The following is a 19,727-nucleotide window of genomic DNA, read 5'->3' on the forward strand; positions in this document are numbered from 1 at the left end:
AGCAAGCAGCATCTTTTGTCGGAATTTTATGGCCCCGAGTGCCCGACGCAGTGGAAAAGGCCCGACCGAGGCAACTACGAGCGCCATAATCGCTATTCCTCCAGTTGCGTGCAGCTCAGAAGTAAGCCACCGCGAAAACAACCTTTAACATACTACTATCATTTCGCATCAATTCACACCGATTCTCGAGGCTTCAGGTCTCTGAGCGTCCTCAACGTGGACGATGTATCCAGAATGCGCCTCAGCAGCTCCTGGTAGTCCCAGCCCAGGGCCTCTGCAGCCAACAAGGTGAGACTTGCTTGATCCTCGCGCCCAGGCCGACCAGGACCCGTCATGTTCTGCAAACAAACGTCTTTAGCCACACTTTGAGCGCTTCGGGAAGGACAGGACAAACCGGTTTCATGTTCACGTCAAATAAGGCAAACTTGGAGTCGGCCGAGTCCTTGAATCTGCGGACATCAATTCGAATCGGCGCTGTCACCGCCAACTCTTGTGCCACCCTTTCGCATTCCTCTGCCACCTGTTTGTACGCTGCCTGGCTCCCCTCCGCGGCGGTTATCGCCCTTGAGTTTGCTGTGACTGCGACGGCGCCATTGTAGGGAGCAACGCCATCGATGTGGTTGAAACGCGTCACAACAGGCAATGCCCAGTATCCACCTCCCCTAGAGATAGGCGGCATAACCGTAACAGTGGCCTCTTCGCCGGCAAGATATTCTTCCACCATGATAGAGGGTGACTGTTTGAATAAGGCCTGTGCATGTTCAATGAGGTCATTCAAGCTGCGACAGACACGAACGCCATGGCTGCCACGGCCACGTATAGGCTTTGCGACAATCGGGAAAGGGAGGTTAAGCTTCTCGAGAATCCCTCGAGTGTCTTGGCTCTCGTTTAGGGTCCATGCTCGTGGCATAGTAAACCCGCCAAGTTTCCGCAGTAGATTGTTAACAAATTCTTTGTCGTCGTATCGCTCAACAATCAACGGGCCTTGCCCCACAACTTTAATATGGTCTTGATGCTCAGCGAGACGAGCTGATACCTGAAGGGGATGCGACGAGAAGAGGATTGTGTTGGCCCATATATGGCTCGCGCCCTTCTTGATAGCCTTTAGAATGCCATCCTCGGTATCGGGAAACGACCATCCAGCTTGTTGACTTGGTTTGGGATCATTGTGAGGGCAGATAATATCGACGTTCGGTAATAGGCTCAAGTTGTAGGCGATATCGGCGCCGGAGTCCATGTAACCTATGAACACAGTTAAGCAAACACAGTGAATTTGACAAAGAAAGGACAAATCTTCGAACCTCCGGGCTTCTTTGGTTTCTGGATTCCATCAATAACGGGAGGATCGAGACTTTGGTAAAGCACGGCTACACGAGCTCTTGATACTGTGGACATCGAAGCTTTCAGGTTAATCAAGGACGAGCGATGACGAAATTGTCTGCGGGCTCCTGTTGCAAGAGATTGTATCACGTGCATGGGACTCGAGACAAGGCGTTGCATGATTGAATTGGAGTATCATACTGATAAATTAGAACTAAAGATTCGAGAGAATGAGAAGATATTATATCGTGGAGCCTTCGATCTTAGATCTGCTCGTCGGAACCGTCCGGTGGGCTATTCCTTCAGCGCAGATGGAGTAGTCCGTGATATCACCTATACTCAGGTATCCAGGCGTTATCAACGCCAATTGACGAGGTCACCGAGTTTCATGAGCTGTTTAATTGTTGTTTTCATGAGTTCTGCTTCCTATGATGCAGTTGATCTCTTGGTATTATGGGCTGAACAACAATCATGGCTCTTTTTGTTAGCTATTTCGAACAGGGCCCAGTCAGACCTTGCCAGCTCATTGTGCATTAATGCCTGTCTAGAAGATCAACGCTATGGCTGGGCCTAATTATAAAAGGGAGATGCTCTCTCTTGTCTAAAGCGGTTGATTGATGCCCTGTCTGCTCTCTTTTTTATGCAATGATGAACTGTCAATGGAAAGTTGAAGTGATGTAGTCCCTGGACCTACATCAGATCCAATTGCTGATGCTGAGACTCTACGTACCCTTTGACGAACAGTTGGCCAGTGCTACGCTGGCGAAATACGACGAGTCGACCACCAAATCAATGACCAGTCATTCTTCTCTTCGACGGCAACGAAGAGACAACAAAACCCTTGAGAATAATGACCTGAAACCACGGACCCGTCGCCAACCGGCCAATAGACCTGAGCCCATCCCTTCAGGTTTCCAGAGAGTTGCACCAACTGCCCCTTGCCCAACCCTGACGGTAAATAGCTTGGCAGCTCTTGATTAATAGTCGCTGACTTTGCCTTGCACAGGATACTACCAGGCTGAACTCATCGCTGGTTGGTGGCCACACATCCATCATGGGCATGGATGGAACAAGGACAAATACGGCACCAGCCGCATACGCGAGAAGCCAATGGAATATCGCCAAATCCATGTTGGTGTGTATCGATGGGCTGAGCCTGTGAGCACGGGACATGGAATATGTGTCTGCCGTCTACAGAGTCACCCTTCCCTTCGATAAGCCCCCTACTCCGAGTCAGGCGCCTCCAGGTTCTAGCGGGATTGGTCCTTTGAGTTCTCTTTAGACCCGTCCTGATGCACCTATTTTTTGTCCGAGGAGTGAGTGCTGCAGTGGTGCATCATGGCAGGGTCACAGTCATTAAAGAAACAGGGACTATGGACAAATTGGAGCTCTCCAAGTGAGACATTTAGAGGCCTCTCGACGCAATTGCTCAATCCAACAAGCCTTTGGGTTGTCAGCTTGGTTTGCCATCCGGAATTGGTGGTAGTCATACTCACAATCATATCAGATCAGCGCCTCACTCGCAAACATGGATAGGAGGATTTCCAGATCCAGGAATCGGCTTAAGCTGTACCACGCAACACACGCACATGTACATGCACTGCGCATGCACAATCTCATTACATCGCATCCCACCTCATCTCATCTCATCAGGGGATAATGAGATGAAAGGTGCTGGATCGCATTGCATCTTGTGCGTCGCTTTCTCGGCCACTCCCGCGCTATCTACCTTACTATCCAATATTATGTGCAGCAGTTTACAAACGGGCTGAGGCGGTACTTGAATATTGGGCAAAGCCGATCAATGTATTTGGTGGCTTCAATCCGAATTAGGTACCTACCTACCTGGTCGTTGTCTCTGTGCACCCTCTGTCTGCCTTATAGGAGGCATCCAGGGTCTGACACTGACACTGAGTCTGTCATTATCTGCTTCTCGCCCATTAGTCTGCTTGCACCAGCACCAGCACCAGCACCAGCATCATCGCCCAAAACCTAGTACCTACCTGCTACTTACTGCCTGTATTCGCCACTACGGTTCTTGTTATATTAACATCGTCAGCGTAATCTGGCTACTACTCAAACGAGCATCTCTTGTCAAGGAAATCTCTCAAAGATTTACCTTTGTTACTTCACAAGTTAGCGAAACCAAGTTCCGCTCCGCTTTAGAATAGACCCAAGACTCTAAGAACCGGTCGAAAACGCACCTCATAAGACAATCTCACTACAACACGCAATATCCTCTAAGAATCTGCAACCTTACCCAGGAATTATCAACGACTCTCTTCGTTTTTCTTTTCTTTTACAGGTTCCAGCACAAAGAGACTCTGAACCCAGACCTTGTGTTCCCGCGTCTGGCTACAAGTAGCAATCCTCGCTTCTTCATCCATCCGCTATCACATGTACCGCAGCATCTTGAGCGAGTCGCTTCCTTTCGTCGTACCCGACGTCTCCAAGCCAGTTGGTTGGGTCCATCGATAGGCTATATCGTGACCCTTAAATGCAATATATCACAAGATTCCACAAACTCTTCGACCCTTTCGCGTCTCGCCATCAACCTCCGATGAGTCTATGGAGGGAAACGCCCAGAGACGACATTCGCTTTGTAAAGACTTTCGCAGAACGAGGATCTAGTCCTCGATGGACTTTCACTTCTTCTCGTGGTTAAGACTTATGAGAATTCACATCGACATCTACTTTTGGACCTATTCCAAGCCTCATTCTCACCAGGGTAGTTTCCAAGGGGAAGATCTCAACATGGAGCCATTTAATGACCAGGAGAAGGTATATCTCACCATGCTACTAGCCTCCCTGAATATCTTCAACTGACCAAACTCCAGCGGCATCTCCTTGCCGAAATCATCAAGCACAGTCAATTAGATGTCCAATATTTGGAGAATATAGTTCGTCATATTGAGCCCAACTGGATGCAAATGCAACTCCCCAACGGTAAGTAGAATAGCCACCACCTCCAGACCCCCTGAACTAAACATCCTTTATAGGCCGCAACATGGCTCAGTGTATGGAGACAGCCCAGAATATGTACATAGGACAGCGTGGGACAAAGCGGAAAGCTAGCGAAGAAGAATCGAGCACTCAGAACAACAACGACGGCCATCTTCCCAGTAACCAAGCTCTCTCTCTCCTGTCTCAACCTTCTCCGGCGCAAAACTCACCGGCAAACTTCCAACGCCATTTGCAGCAACCTCAGCAACCTGAACAGCCTCCGAAGAAGAAGAAGGGTCGTCCGGCATATGCAGGTCGGGACGTGACCAGCCAGCGACCTTTCAATCCTCGACCTATCGCTCCAAAGCCATCTGCACAGAACCCACAGAATCCTCACTCCGTCTTTCGTACTATTGCCCCGGCTCCTCAAGCTGTTCTCCCGCCACGACCCCCGGGATCATTGCATAGTACATACAAAGGTCTAAGCCGCGCACTTCCTGTGGAGTTTCCAAACGCGCACGGGAATTTGGATGCTTACCGGCCTTCCATCACACCGTCCTCCGGAATGCTTCAGCCAAAGCAGACAGCAGGAATCCTAGACCATATACCGGTAGGTAATCGCGTTTCGTCTGTTGGACGTCAGCTGATACCCTAGTAGCATGGAGAACAGATGTCTAACCGCCCGAGATCCCTTAGTGAAGCGGTACCGCGCGTGCAAAAACAAGAAGATTCTCCAAACAATCGATCAAGTTCGTTGCAGCCGATAGGAACTGACGACCAAAGTCGCATAATACAAAGTAGAGCGCCAGATCAGATGCAAGAAAGGAAAACAACATCGGATAAGGAGACCACGAATCGACGTCAGAGAAAGACTTGAGGAGATGACGCTAACATTTCTGAATGAACAAACGAGGGAGAACAAGGAGCTTCATCGACTACTCGTGGGATAGTTGGTGCGATAATGCCAAGCACGGATGTTAATGATGGCTCAAGGCTGATGAGGACGGCATAGACAAAGACCAATGATAAGAGAGCAGCTGGTTTGACTCTCACGTAACCTGTAAAGCAGGAAGACTAATAGGCATGAACTTCAGGACATCTTCAGGACCGTATATGGGCATCAATAGACAGAGCTTATCAACTGATAAACAATTGCATCAGGTGAGACATTAACTTGCACTCCTTGCCTAAGCGCAATTGGACAAAATTTGCATACTTGCTCGACATATGACAGCCTCAGAGAGCAAAGGAACACTGTGAACTTTGATAAAGGACGCGAAAACACACTCATTCAAGAGACCTCTCGGGTTACCTATGATAACTTACCTACGTACTTTTATCATTTTGGATTGAGGCCCTGAGCCTTCGCCTCCCTTGGGAAAATAGACACCTGTCTGTTTATTGAAGAGGGAAGCATGTCACGACAAAATACATAATGCTCAAACAGGTGCACGAAAATGTATGAAGAAAGCAAGACGCTTATGTTGATTGCATTAACCCTCATTATCCTTGGCTTCATAGCACCAAAAAAAGTGTGCCTAGTCCATTCCAGATTTCGGCCTCGAGATAAAAGAAATATCTGGATCTCCTAGGTCTTCGCTAAAAATATTTTCTGATTTATTCAGATAATCCCAAACTCCACTGTCCTTAAATAGTCATTTTTGATGGTCCTCTTGGACCTCCTTTTACTGCTTAACAATCTTCTCAATTGTGTCCACAAGGATATCAGCGTGCTTCTGCTGGAAGATGAGCATAGGTCGCAGACGAACGGCGCTGGCGCCGCTGCCACCGATGTTCACACCCAGTTTCTTGGCCTCTGCTAGGAACTGGTCACGCTTGGGGCTGTCAAAGGCAATGAATGTACCTTGACCCTTGCCACGGAGGTTCTCGATCTGACCGGGGTACTTCTTGCTAAGGGACTCGAGGTCCTTGAAGAGGCGATCACCAACTCGCGCGGTATGGTTGACGAGGTCGTTCTTGTTGATTTCGTCAACAATGGCCTTGAAGAGGATGGCGCGAGCAGGGTCACCCATCCATGTGTTGAACTGTCTGTAGGGCTTGTTGGGGCGGATAGCAGGGTCGCCATAGTAGAAACCGGCAGCTTGAGCCTTCTTGGAGAAGGTCACGATATCAGGGGGTGTCTCGAGGTTCCAGTGCTCATGAGCCCAGAACTTGCCAGTAGCCCCGATACCAGTCTGGACTTCGTCGACAATAAGTAGAATGTTATGTTTCTTGGTCAGGGCTCGCAGCTTGCGGAAGAAGTCTGGCGAAGCGTGGTTATCACCACCTTCACTCTGGACCGGCTCGACGACAACGGCGCAAGGAGGCAGGTGCCAGCTCTTAATAAGGTGCTCGACTTCATCGAGACTAGCCTGCTCGATCTTCTTGTTCTCCTCCACGTTCTCCTCGAGAGGATATTTGAGCTTGGGGAAAGTCGCTTGAGGCCAATCGAAAGCAGGGATGTCGACCTTATGGATAGCCTTGGAGCGGGTAGTAGAAAGCGATCCAAAGAGACGACCGTGGAAGCCGGTCTTGAAAGAAAGAATAGAAAGATCGGGGCTTCCAGGGGCATGGTTATCCATAGCACTGTCAAGTTCCTTAGTGCTGAAATCAACCTCAGGGCCACCACGCTCCTGCTGTCGGCGCCACATAAAGGCGGCCTTATAGGCAGTCTCGTTCGCATCCGAGCCAGCCATGGCAGTGAAGACATTATCCAGACCCTTTGGAGCAACAGTGAGAAGACTGGACTTGAGAAGATCGGCCCAGTCGTGAGAGGGGAAGGCTCCAAGGGCAGGTCGGTTGACAATGGCGTTCACCATCTCGGGGCTGGAGGCGGCCTTGAGAAGGGCAGGGTTGTTATAGCCGACTGCAATTGAAGCAATCTGAGCAAAGCTATTTTATCCGTTAGTATTAGGCGATGAAGCTGGCTTTCAATTGACTCTTACACATCGAGAAGCACGTTGCCATCGGGGTCGGCAATGTAGTTGCCCTTGCTCTTGGTGTAGTCGACAAGCATGTTTGCGCTACGAGTATCAAAGACCTTGGTGAGCTCATCCATATGGCTCTTGGTCTTAGGGCCAGGAATAGCTGTCTTGACCGTAGGGGCCTCTGGCTCGCCAGCAAAGAACGTCTTCTCAGAAACGGCAGCCATTCGCATACTGCGCGAAGTAGCGAAAGAGCGGCAAGCTGCAGCTCGGGCAGCTTGAACAGCAGGGCGGGCGGCCATGCCAGCGCGGAAAGCCGACATGACTAAGAGTTGCAATTGATGAAGAGTGTGAATGTCTTGTAAAGCGCTTCGACCGTGAGGCAAGGTATAAATTGGAGTTGCGGTATGCCTGCTAAGGGAGGACAGAATGTTAGTATAAATAAAAGCGTCCCGTCATGATATGGAAGCAAACAGGGTCACAAGATGCAGCCATGATAGAAGCCAAATTGAGAGGGGCAACTCACTCTTGTCAAGCTAAGGTAGAAGCTCTGAAAGTATGAGAATGTCACACAGATGGGAGATATGAAAGAGGAGGGGAGAGGGAAAACGGAGGTTGTCGTCAGCCCTTTTATAATGTATCACTCACTTCAGAATGGAAAGGAAGGGTCCTTACTCGGACCCGGCTCTCACCTCACCTGCCCAACGCCGGAGGTCTCTAGAGGTACCTTAGTCATGATGTCCCAGTCCGTCAACCTACCTACAACTGAAAGCTTAGTAGCTACCTACCACCTAAAAATGTTTCTTTTCCCCGCATTCGCTCTCGAGAAATTGTCCAAGCGGAGCGGAAGTTGGTGAAAAGACAGCGGAGGCAAACAGGAAAGAGGGAGGGGTGAAGTTAGACGTGTTGAAAACTTGCCGTAATAGGTAAGAAGCTGTAGCGCCCCAGCTCGCCTACAGCATCTCTCAGACTCCACTAGCTCCTCTGATTCTCTCCGCTACCTTAGCTATCAGTTATCTTTTGTGGCATTGGTTAGCCTCTATATCAAACTGCAAGACGCAGTTGATTTACTTGGATACTATACTACTGTTGATTTCAACATCGTCTACGAGACCATTTGCTATTCCAATACAATCTCGCCCTGTCTTGGTATCAAGGCCCATGCCTCACCTCCGCCTTCAAAGTACACCTTACCCACGGTGAATCCAGACCCAGATCTCGATAACAGGCTGCAGTGCCGACATGTCTACTGTGCAGGGGGGCAGATAGGTACTACATACACAAATACGTACCGATAACATCCATGGATGCATTGTCCAACCATTATTGCAGCCTGTCTCACACTCAAGAACACCCCGTGACCGGTTGCCAGCCACTGCGTACCTTATTCACATATCCAGGTACTGGTATCCGAACTGTTTGATAACAGAATCAATTCGCCCGTTCACGGGTTGACCTTCCTGATTCTATGTCCCGCTCTCCAAATCCACCGAACTTGTCAAGGCGCGGGGTAAGACAGGTATCTCCATATCTTTGTATAAAACGGCACCCAGATCCTGATACGCCTTCTAGCTACAGTACTTACACCAATGCAGTCAGAGTTACCGACCACTATTCCTCACCGAACTCACCTTGAGACATGATTGCTTACTTTATTTGGTGATCTTTCTACCGTGTGGGGATTCATCTGCTATTTAGAACATATCTCCCATACAGCAGCACATACACCCCCTAGACCCCCCCAACATGGTAGCCGTCGTTCCCGTTCCACACACCGGACCGGTTCCGGTCTCGGAGCCGTCCGAGTTCTCGGCTGCCAGACGTTGCTTTTAGTGCGTTTGGCATCCAGAAGCCTACCCTTTTGGGCAGGTTAAGGGAGACTGGAGGCTCTAGGTCGTTCAAACATTGGAACACGATAACAATCACATGAGTTGAAGACAATGTTTTCCACCTTGGCCGATCTTTCTAGCCAATTCAAAGAGTAAAATGTCGCCTCGATTCTCCTCCGCGTGGCCATAAAAGTCTCATGCTGTCACAATGTCAATCTATAAGATAGAGAAGACGCGGCTCCTCCATCCTTACCAACTGCGTTAACCATAATGTCGATGCGTCCGATTCTGATGCCCAAAAGAACTCGCTACCAGAAATGCAATGCCAATGCCATGCCTGTAACACATAAACAAACAACGCCCACAATGCCCAAAACTCCTGATTCGCCTGCAAGTTAAACGTCTTTCTCATGCTCCCGCATATATCTGACAAAGGTCTTCTTGTGGGTCTGGTAGCTAGGTTAGCATCATAAAGAGAACATCAATTTCAAGCAGCAGTCAGCGAATGCTTACCATTCCGGCGTATTTGCCGTCTTTCAGTACACAAATGTACCTGAGTCCAAGCTTCGCGAAAAGCTCATAAACCAAGTCCATTGGTGACCTGATATCCAGTGCAACAGGTGCCTATGCTCGTCAGTGGTGTGCGAGGTAACACATATCGCGGAATGCTCACAGGATCTATGTAAGGTGTAAAGTCTGTGGGATCATGTTCTCCCTCATCTTCGTCAATGCTAGGAACGTGATCCATGAGGCAAAGATTCGTCGCTTCGTCTTCTAACTGATCAAGGGCATATCCAAGATCAGGTGCGGGAATCAACCCGACCAAAATACCATGCCGCACAATTGGCAGTCCTCCATCGAGTTCGCCAGCCCTGTGCAGAAGCTCGAGTTTGATTCTCAAACTGGTAGCAGGTACAACCGGCGAGTTCGTAATGTCAATAATTCGTTCTTTTCGAATCCGTGGCACAATGTCAGCCAGGTCTTCCGTAAAGATCGGCTTATGCTTATTGTCCAAGAATGGATATGAATTCATGCTGGTGAGGAGATCCTGTACAAGTCAGTCGCTGCTCAGTACATTGGCCAAAAATGAAAGACTCACATAGATACTGTTGGGCTCGATGGCATCAGCTGTCCATTTAGCCACGAGAATGGCGAGAGAGAAGGGCAAGACATAATCAAGGCTACCGGTGAGCTCGAATAAGATAACTGCGAGTGTGACAGACAGTCTTGTCACACCACACATGGTGGCACCGGCTGCAATGAGACCATACACACCAGGTTGGATGCACGAGCCGTCTCTGCTGAATGCACAATCTCCCCAGATAGCCCAATCGGGGACACGTAGCACGGCCCATTGCACCATATGGCCGACTATCCGACCCATCAAGCCTCCAACAACCATAGATGGTACATAGATCCCAGCAGGAACTTTCTGTTGGGTGTATTAGTTTATGCCACAGCTCGTTCTGAATCAAACTTACAATGCCAAAAGTGATAACGGTGAGGAAGCCCTTGATCAAGAGAGCCACAAACAATTCAAACAGAATAGGAGGAATCTCATCAATAGCCCCAGGGCACAATGCTCGTTCTTCCCAGTCAGTGCTGGAACCCTCGCACGGGGATGCGACATTCAGAAGCAGCTCAGCCACGGGGAGCTTTGTCAGAGGGTTCCAATAGCTCATCAATCCTGTTACCAGCGCTACAAGCGATACCTCCAGCAGAGGGTGCTTTTTTATCAGCTGGATCCTTCTGAACGATTGAGCCCAATATTTAGAGGCTTTGATAAAGAGCGCTCCCAGTGCACCGCCAATGATGCCCACAAATATGAAGCTTCCAAGCTCGAAATACTCCCAGTCGACCAGGTATCTCACTTCAAACAGCACGATCTTGTGTGTACCGTACGGGTTGAGAAATTTGAGAGACAGCGCGGCGACGATACAGCAGAAGAAGGTTCGGAACAGCGTTTTTGCAGGGAAAAAGTATGAAACTTCCTCAAGGCCGAACAGTACTCCGCCTAGCGGCGCACCAAATGCCACGGCGACTCCTGCGGCCGCCGCTGCTGAGATAACCTCTCTTCGCTTTCCGTCGTTTCGATCGTACTTGGAGAATAATCGACACAAGATATTGCCAACGCAGGCAGCCATATGAACGTACGGGCCCTCTTTTCCGAGACTCATGCCCGAAGCGACACTTAGAATCAGTGCTACCAATTTGATAATCAAGGTCCTGGCACCCAGGAAACCGTGCAAAACGAAGCCACTGAGAATAACGCGAACCTCGGCAACTCCACTGCCAGCTGCAGAATAGTAGACCATTGGGGGATTCTCTGGCTTTGGATCGGGTTGCGGTTGAGGTGTCGAAGATTCACTTGTGTTCAAGTCGTCATATGTCTGTGTGGGTTGATCAACAGCCAGGTTCTCGTCTAGGGTTGTCAGTTGATACGCAGATGGGACAACTGTTTTTGTCCACAGTGCCATCCAACAGGCAATGAGAGCAAGGGCGAGAACAAAGGCCATGTAAATCGCGAAGCTTCTCCAGATGTCCCCGGAAGGACTGTTCACAACATGTGCCCACCTGACCCAGTCCTCACAGACTTCCTCGGCGCAGCATCTCTAAGGCCAATGTCAGCATACGTTCGTTCTAAGGACAAGCTGAAGAAAGTGCACATCGTGAATTAGGTACTGACCTTTCTGCTGAGATACCAAGCTTTGCTGCAGTAGCCTTCCTTGAAATCAAAGACAGTAGATTCGGCAACATCAACTGTGTAGGCCATCAATGCAACGAGAAAGCCACAGAGAGCACTGAGAATCCAGCCCTGGGCGCCATCAAATATAATGCGAACCCTGCCCCAGAAGTCTTTACGACTTCGAAGCTCCTTGACCCTGTAGGAATCGGCGATTGCATCGTGGACCCAGTCGGTACTGGTGAATTGATCGTACCACATGCGTTCATCGGGGAAAATTGTGCCTTTCGATTCGGCCATAGAGGACTCATGGCGGTCGGACAGGGCGTTAACCAGTCTTGAGCTCCACGAGGGATGCCGGCTATGATTTCGAGAGCCATGATAGGCGCCTGAGAGACAGAAAATGATTAGCTAGGGTCAAGACTAGTATACCCCTAGAGAGCGCACCTATATAGCTGTGGTCCCGCGATAAGGATCCTTTTTGCTGACGAGTCGAGCTTTGCTCACTGATACGAATGCGCGACCTTGAAGCTGTGAGCAACGGGGTTCGCTCGTCCAGTTCTCCTGTTGAAGCATTCCGCTGTAAAGGGTTCCGTCTTCTCGTAGTCCGTGGTGAGGGCGGCTCAGAGCCTTCTGCTTCTTGTCCGGCCATGATGGAATGAAAGTATGGTGGGAATGAAGTTGAAGGAGCAGGGAGTGGAGTGACAGGCAAGCTCCAAGGGCGATACTAGTTTAAAGCAAGGCGCCTGGTCCGGAGATAAAGGGAAGATAAAGATCAGCAGCAAGTGAAACAGAGAATGGGACACAAGGACGATCTGGTCCGAGTACTATATCGCGACACCCGTGCCCGTGCCTCGTCACAGAACTTTGATGGTTCGTTGGTTGTCACACCGTCACCGTTCTCAGGGTCCAGGTGACCCTCGTTGGCGGGAGTGTGGAGGCGCGCCAAGCGTGACTGGACTTTAAATCAAGATGGCGGGGGGTGATCAGGTATAAATAGAGCCCGCCTGACGACGATGACCCGGAGAATCGAGGGATGGAGAAGAGAACGGAAGATTCTCATCGATAACTTGAGCTAGATCAAGTTTTGGAGGGAGCGAGGAGTGCTAACTTAAGGTTGTTTTCTGATTGTTATTGGTCTCTTCAACTGTCAACTGCCACATTCGGTAACAAATGCGCCGAATCGTCGTTAACGTTGAATCAAACCCACCTACCCGTCCAACTCAAAATTCTATTTACTCTTATTTCTAGAGTATTCTCTCCTATTTCTTCACAATAATTACACTCTTCTCTCTCCAAAGTTCCCAGGCGAGCGGACTCAAGAGGGGACAAAGGACATATCATAGACGTGATGAAGCGCAATAAAGAATACAGGGGTCAGCCACCAGAGCACGACATGCATTCTGGAGGTACATGAGCGGTCTACGCGTTATGCCCAGACTCAAAAGTACCTGTCACTACCCGAGGGAAGTCCTTACGGCATTTCGTCATTGTGCTCTAGGGGGTCCCCACTGAAGGGTTAGGTAGCTGACTCAAGCTACGTCCACTTTCTGCCGTAGGCGGCTAGCGTTAAGCGCTTGTTGCGCGTGGAAGGGCTAAAATGGAAGATGCATGTGCTTCTGATTCTGATCTTGAAGTGTTTCTATGTCATGAAGGGACGGTGATACACACATGTTGCATACAGACCTGAACTTGTTGTTACGCGAAGCCATTGCCTTTGCATGTGCTGTAGCCGAAGTAACGTGCTACGCATTTGACGCACTGGTTCTGACAAGGGCTTATATCAGGGAGACGATCTTGGAAGTGGGATGCTGAATCCCACGAATCATTCGGGCTTTGGCCGACAATCTACAAGGCATCTTAGTGATGAAACTACAAAGCAAAAACAATTCTTGATCATCAACCCATCAAAAGAGGTATTTGTTGTGATCTGGTGTGTCTGAGACTACATACGCGGCCGATGATCATGTGTGTTCTGAATCATGTAAGCTGAGACTGGCCCATGTGTTGCAATTGGTTCCCATCATGTCAACTTTATTGTCAGCCAAAAACGCCAGGTTGATCTGTAACTATAGCCGATCATTTTATTTCCGGGAATGGCTGAAATTGTGGCGTGGGTGTGGATGTGGCTGGAGGTGGGCTACTCTTATCTCTTATCGGCTAAAAATTCAGAAAAAGTTGCGACTGCGACGGGCTATTTTCGCAACTTTGGCTACGCAAAACTTTAGACGTCTCTTCTTTCTACCCACTCGAATTCCCTACAGCCCGCAAAAAATGGCTCAGAAGAGAAAGGCATCAGGGCGAAGTAATGCCCCTTCAGGCCCCAAAGAACTTGATCCTTCGGAAGCCCGCCTTGGACCTATCACTACCTATGAGGATGTTGCCGACTCAGAAGACGAGTACTTCATGAACCGAGACCAAATACTACTCGACGAAGCGCCAGATTCGAAACGTCGAAGGAAAGAAGATGAAGATATCGAGCTGTCTGATGAAGAGGTTCTTGGGTACGAGGACTCCGACTCAGAAGAAGAGGACGACCAAGACGATCAACCACGTAAAAACAAGGGCTCAGCATCCAAAGATGCAGTCTCAGATGACGAAGCTGGCCAGGAAGAGGAGGAGGGTGATTCCGGTTGGTGGGGATCCTCAAGAAACGACTACTACAATGCCGACAACATCGAAACCGAGGCCGACGCTCTTGAAGAAGAAGTGGAAGCCAAGCGACTTCAACAGAAGAAGCTTTCCAAGATGGCTGAGGAGGATTTCATTTTTGATGGTGACGAGTGGTTAGCCGAGGGTCAAGAAGATGGCGAGGGCGAAGAGACGGTCACAGAAGTCTTGAAGGAAGTTGAGATCACCGACGATATGAGCCCCGAAGAGCGATATACAATTCTCAAGAATCGTTATCCTGAATTCGAGCCCCTTGTCAAGGAATTCCAGAACCTGCAACCTACTTTGGTGGATTTGCAAACATCAGCCCAGGGCCTCTCGGGTCAATCATTAGAAGCCGTCAAGTACTGGGTGGCAGGCTGTTACGTTGCTGCACTCGCGAGCTATTTTGCCATCCTGACCTCCCCAGCAAGAGATAACGCAAAGGTGCAGAAAACTATTGACCCTGCCGAGCTACGGGACCATGAGGTCATGGAGACCTTGATGAATTGTCGAGAGGCATGGCAGAAGGTCAAGGATCTCAAGTCAACCAAGAGTTTCGATGGTGACGCTATTTCAGATATCGACGATGATGCATTGATGCAGGGTGTCGAGAATCTCGAGGCTGAGGTGAAGAAAACAAAGAAGAGCAAGAAGTCGTCGAAGCAAGAGAAGGCTGCTGCTGAGAAACTAGCGCGAAAGCTGGAGAAAATCAAGGCTGGAGACGCTGCTGTTGCTGATCTATATGATCTACCACTCCCCGGCAAGAGGTCTAAGAAGTCCAAGAAGGCTGTCGCTATTGAGCAAGACGATGACAACTCCGACTTTGGTGAAGAGGACGTTCTTGATGAGCGAACCGCAGCTGAGAAGGCCGCCCGCAAGAAGAGTCTCAAGTTCTACACATCTCAAATCGTACAGAAGGCGAACAAGCGTGCTGGCGCTGGAAGGGATGCCGGTGGTGATATGGATATTCCTCACCGTGAACGACTTCGAGACCGTGCGGCGCGTCTCAACGCTGAGGCTGAGCGACGTGGACAGAAGAACTCCAAGCTTGGAGCAGACCTTGATGACAACAGTGATGATGAGGACACCACAACGGCCAAGACTGTTCGTGACAACGAGGACGAGTACTACGATATGGTGGCACAAAAGTCAAAGAAGAACAAGGAGGACAAGGCCGCCCGCTATGCAGCATACGCTGCTGCCACTAAGGCCGATCGAGTCGTCGAGAAGGAGGAGCTTGGTGAGGATGGCAAGCGTAAGATCACATATGCTATCGAGAAGAACAAGGGTCTAGCGCCCAAGCGAAGCAAGGACGTCAGGAACCCCAGAGTCAAAAAGCGCAAGCAGTACGAAGCAAAGCAAAAGAAGCTGAAGAGCATGAAGCCTGTTTGGCAAGGCGGCGAGCCCAAGGGAGGATACCAAGGAGAGCTGTCAGGTATCAACACAGCGGTTGTCAAGAGCACAAGACTATAGATTTAAATTTATTAAGGACTTGGTTAATAGCGTCATCAAAGAAAGGATACATCCAATTTTGTGAATATCCATTTAATACCTAGGTCCTTGACTGTCACAATCAATGCACATGGAAGTCCCCTGACTAACACCTATTCTAAGGCGTGTCGACCCTTGTATGGCGGGGCCAAACTCCACGTTGCTTGAACAGCTTCCCTTGAGCAAACCTACAACCTTCCAACGCCTCTCCTTAAATTTCCAACGACCATACGAACCTGGGTGCGACAAAATATTGAGCAGATGCCTATCAATAGGTAACACCGATACTATACAATCTATTGCTCTCGCGCAACAATGGCCGATATCGACACTTCGAAGCTCACCTCGTCCGCCCAGATCTTCTCTCCGAACAACACCCTCCCACAGATCCGAACTATTCACAAAAGCCTCCATGTTGCAATCGAAGAAAAGTCTACCCGCCTGCGCACTCAGGTGGGAAGCTCCTATCGCGATCTGCTCGGCACAGCGGACACTATTGTGCACATGCGCGATGACAACGATGTCGTTCAGGAGCTTCTAGGCAAGATGGGTGGCCGATGCGGTAGAGCTGTGATTAGCGCCAAGGCTACGGGTCTCGCAAATTTTGTCGCGAAGGAGAACAAATCCGCTCCTTCTATCGCAGCACGGTTGAGGCTACTCGACGCCTGTGTCCTAGTTGTTGGGCGAATACTTAAGGGCAGTGGTGGACTGGGCGACAATGCCGAGAAGGGAGATAGACTGGTACTTTCCACAAAGGTCCTGGTTCTGAGTCGACTTCTGATAAAGAGTCTCTCGGACGATGCGACTGATGCCAGCAGTCGCCAAGCCATAGAAACCGCGAGAGCATCCGTTAGCAAGCTACGACGAAGGCTGCCCAGGAACGTCGAGAAGGTCTTTGAGAGAGCTGGCGATGAGACGGAGAGGGAAGATGTGCAAAAGGCACTTTGTGCATACAGCCTAGCAACAAGCTCTGGAGCAAGAGACGTCCTCCGCCATTTTCTCCATGTGAGAGCAGAGGCTATGGGGCTAGCATTTGAGGTGGAAGAGAATAATCGGAAGAGGAGTGCTGATGACGTTGTTCAAAGTTTGAGGCTCTATTCGAGGACCCTTCTTGATGTGCAAGCTTTAGTGCCAGGCAGGTTGTCATTGGCGCTCTCGGGTCTTAAGAGCCACCCTCTCCTAGCTGACTCCGGCCTCAGGCAGCTTGAAGGGTTACGATTAGACCTATATGAACGGTGGTGTGACGAAGAAATCCAGTACTTCACACCGTTTGTTCGACATGACGACCTGGATGGAAGCCAAGCTCGTGAGATGCTAGCAGCATGGTCCGAGAGGGGATCAGAGGTTCTCCTCGACGGACTGAAGAAAACGCTGGACACAATGTCCGAATTCAAGTCGATCATGGAGCTTCGAACAAGTGTTTTGGAGCTTTGGATTAGAGATGGCGGGAAGGCTCGAGGTATCGATCCATCAGAAATGCAGGATTCTCTCCGTGAAGCCATCAACTCACGCATGCTCGAAGTCCTCGATACAAAGGTCAACAAGCTCCGCTTAGTTGGGTCAGAGATCTCTGCAGCCCTAGGACGATGGAAAGATGGTATCACCGATGAACATGTGAGCATCTGGAACGAAGACGGTTACGATGAAGCTCTTGCGGGTGGCGCTGCCCCATTCGTGCAAGAGGTCGTGTCCCGGTTTTATGGGCGGAATGATGCTGTTTCCAAAGCAGCCCACTCTTACAAATCATGGTATCATGTCATCGATGATGTCAAGGAGGTTGTTGAACAATTGAGACGGCAGCGCTGGGATAATGACTACGACGAGATTGAGGATGAGGAGACGATCGAAGCTCGACAAAAACTCTTAAGCAAAGAAGATCCCCAGATGCTGCAAGAAAGGCTGGATGCCACGCTTGATAAGTCTTTCAAAGAGCTTGAAGATCAAATCCAAAGTCTCTGGGATGAGCGGGCCGAGTCATTGCGCAATGGTAAAGTAGCCATGTACTTCCTCCGTGTTTTACGAGATATTCGAAATCAGCTACCAGATCGCCCTTCCATCAAGAACTTTGGCCTGAAGGCTGTCCCTTCAATGCATGAGAAGGTGGCTTTGGCAGTTTCGCGGCCTACTCTGGAAGAGTTCTCCAAGCAAAGACTTTCACAGCGACTTGTGGTGGGTCGACCACTCTGGGATGGAGAGCCAGCGCTACCTAATCAGCCCTCGCCAGAGGTTTTCCAGTTCCTACGATCACTATCACTGTCTATGTCGGACGAGGGGGCTGATCTCTGGACCAAAGCTGCTGTGTCTGTGTTGAAGAAGCACCTGGCCGAGCAACTATGCAAAATGTGGGAGGCAGCCGTGGTGGAGCACTCAGTTGACGACAGGGAAGACGTCAAAGACGAGAAGTCGGGGGAGGTGGATGCAAAGGGGGATACGGAAGAAGATGATACAGAGGACGAGAATGCAGAGGAGACCGATGAAAAGAAGGCCGGTGCAGAAGAGGAGTTACCAAAGCCTGAAGATGATACCAAAGAGAAGAAACCTGGTCTCGGTGCCGAGCAGAAGACGGATGTCTTCACACAATGGCTCTTTGATATTGCCCTCTTGCGGCGTTGCATCGGCAACACAGAGTTAACAGGCAGCTCGTTCCAGAACCTCGAGGACAATGTTTACCGACATTCCAAGTTAGACGAAGCAGCAAAACACCGAATCTCCAAGTCATCCAACGACTTCTGGCAACGAGTCAGTTTATTGTTTGGTCTGCTAGCATAGGGAATACGCAACACTTGGCAATCGAAGACTATTAACAACCTACCAATTATGACACTCCTGCTGAAGACACTATCAATTAAACTGTGCTGCCCGCACCAAATAGTATGTATACGAGTGACAGTACATTTTCATAGAGCATTGTGACGTGTCCGCCTATCACATACGACCACAGCTCGGAGAGAACACGGGGTCCCGTCTGGGTTTTGTCTTCTGTTCGAGGGTGACTGTTTTTCGCCGCCTCTGTCTCCGAAAATGGAGACATGGGACAATGTTCTCTCGTCTGAATGAGTGAAATTTAGGTTAAGGCAGACCGGGATAAGGAGGACGAGATGGATCTGCGGCGAGGCAGTAGTCGGGATAATATCGATATTCGGATTTTGGAGCTTATTACAAGCTATAGTTTCACACGAACCATCAAAAAGAACTTATATTATTATGTGTTGTTTTTCCTGTCTGGCTGGAAAACGCTGGGTGGCCTCGATATGTGATTGACGATAACACAACCAGTGATTTATTGGCACTTGCCAACTGGGCTAAAAAGACCAAAATATTCTATGACCTCAGTTCACGGATACATCATGTTCAAGTGTAGAAGCTGAACTTTCTCTCTGATGCCAAGTGCTCATCATAGGTCAACCATTGTATACTACAACCGAATTCGGATAAGAGCTATGGAAAGAGAAGTGGAGAGATTCAGATGCAATTTATACATGCGGAAGGTCACACAGTGTATTTCACTGTGTCAATGCTGTATCAAGCACTGTACGAAGACGTCTCGTTGAGCTCGGTTTAATGCTGCATAGGTAAGGTTTAAAATCAGCATTGTGTGATTAAAAGTGTAGATTTTTTGAGTAAGCTTTTGCGAAAATCTAGCCTCCCAAGATAACTTTTCAGCTGTGGTTGAACTTGCCTGGGGTCAAAAATCCTAATTAGCAATTCTCCGTGAAGTGGTCAGCAGAGACAGAAGCAGAGAAAATTTACCGTATATAGTTTGCAAAACTACAGCTCTTTCTAGTATATATAACTAAAGGTAGTGGAAAATAAGCAGTCCTTAGCTTAGCTTAGCAGCGTAACTTGTGAGTTGGGTGAAGAAAAGACACAGAATCATTCCCCCCC

The 19,727-nt window shown here is 49.3% G+C and overlaps 7 protein-coding genes across 7 annotated transcripts; 4 read left to right on the forward strand and 3 right to left on the reverse strand.

Moving 5' to 3' along the window:
- Nucleotides 1-173: 173 nt before the first annotated feature.
- FMAN_10275 (uncharacterized protein) lies at nucleotides 174-1,395 on the reverse strand (the record flags this gene model as incomplete). The annotated part of the gene is made up of 3 exons (XM_041820931.1): nucleotides 174-338; nucleotides 395-1,242; nucleotides 1,302-1,395. The coding sequence occupies 3 exons, from the start codon at nucleotides 1,393-1,395 to the stop codon at nucleotides 174-176; spliced, it is 1,107 nt and encodes a 368-aa protein (XP_041686763.1).
- A 717-nt stretch (nucleotides 1,396-2,112) lies between these two features.
- On the forward strand, nucleotides 2,113-2,482 carry FMAN_10276 (uncharacterized protein; the record flags this gene model as incomplete). Its single annotated transcript, XM_041820932.1, has 2 exons — nucleotides 2,113-2,274; nucleotides 2,327-2,482. The coding sequence occupies 2 exons, from the start codon at nucleotides 2,113-2,115 to the stop codon at nucleotides 2,480-2,482; spliced, it is 318 nt and encodes a 105-aa protein (XP_041686764.1).
- A 1,592-nt stretch (nucleotides 2,483-4,074) lies between these two features.
- FMAN_10277 (uncharacterized protein) lies at nucleotides 4,075-5,140 on the forward strand (the record flags this gene model as incomplete). Its single annotated transcript, XM_041820935.1, has 4 exons — nucleotides 4,075-4,101; nucleotides 4,158-4,266; nucleotides 4,320-4,873; nucleotides 4,922-5,140. The coding sequence occupies 4 exons, from the start codon at nucleotides 4,075-4,077 to the stop codon at nucleotides 5,138-5,140; spliced, it is 909 nt and encodes a 302-aa protein (XP_041686765.1).
- Nucleotides 5,141-5,948: 808 nt separating this feature from the next.
- FMAN_10278 (putative UGA1-4-aminobutyrate aminotransferase (GABA transaminase)) lies at nucleotides 5,949-7,510 on the reverse strand (the record flags this gene model as incomplete). Its single annotated transcript, XM_041820936.1, has 2 exons — nucleotides 5,949-7,155; nucleotides 7,209-7,510. 2 exons carry the CDS (start codon nucleotides 7,508-7,510, stop codon nucleotides 5,949-5,951), a joined length of 1,509 nt encoding a protein of 502 aa, XP_041686766.1.
- A 1,901-nt stretch (nucleotides 7,511-9,411) lies between these two features.
- On the reverse strand, nucleotides 9,412-12,351 carry FMAN_10279 (uncharacterized protein; the record flags this gene model as incomplete). Its single annotated transcript, XM_041820937.1, has 7 exons — nucleotides 9,412-9,465; nucleotides 9,530-9,640; nucleotides 9,690-10,064; nucleotides 10,116-10,448; nucleotides 10,498-11,628; nucleotides 11,703-12,088; nucleotides 12,147-12,351. The coding sequence occupies 7 exons, from the start codon at nucleotides 12,349-12,351 to the stop codon at nucleotides 9,412-9,414; spliced, it is 2,595 nt and encodes an 864-aa protein (XP_041686767.1).
- A 1,622-nt stretch (nucleotides 12,352-13,973) lies between these two features.
- On the forward strand, nucleotides 13,974-15,824 carry FMAN_10280 (uncharacterized protein; the record flags this gene model as incomplete). Its single annotated transcript, XM_041820938.1, has 1 exon — nucleotides 13,974-15,824. The coding sequence occupies one exon, from the start codon at nucleotides 13,974-13,976 to the stop codon at nucleotides 15,822-15,824; it is 1,851 nt and encodes a 616-aa protein (XP_041686768.1).
- A 333-nt stretch (nucleotides 15,825-16,157) lies between these two features.
- FMAN_10281 (uncharacterized protein) lies at nucleotides 16,158-18,611 on the forward strand (the record flags this gene model as incomplete). The annotated part of the gene is made up of 1 exon (XM_041820939.1): nucleotides 16,158-18,611. The coding sequence occupies one exon, from the start codon at nucleotides 16,158-16,160 to the stop codon at nucleotides 18,609-18,611; it is 2,454 nt and encodes an 817-aa protein (XP_041686769.1).
- Between the last annotated feature and the right edge of the window lie 1,116 nt (nucleotides 18,612-19,727).

The sequence above is a fragment of the Fusarium mangiferae genome (assembly GCF_900044065.1).
Source record: "Fusarium mangiferae strain MRC7560 genome assembly, contig: FMAN_scaffold011, whole genome shotgun sequence".
NCBI lineage: Eukaryota > Fungi > Ascomycota > Sordariomycetes > Hypocreales > Nectriaceae > Fusarium > Fusarium mangiferae.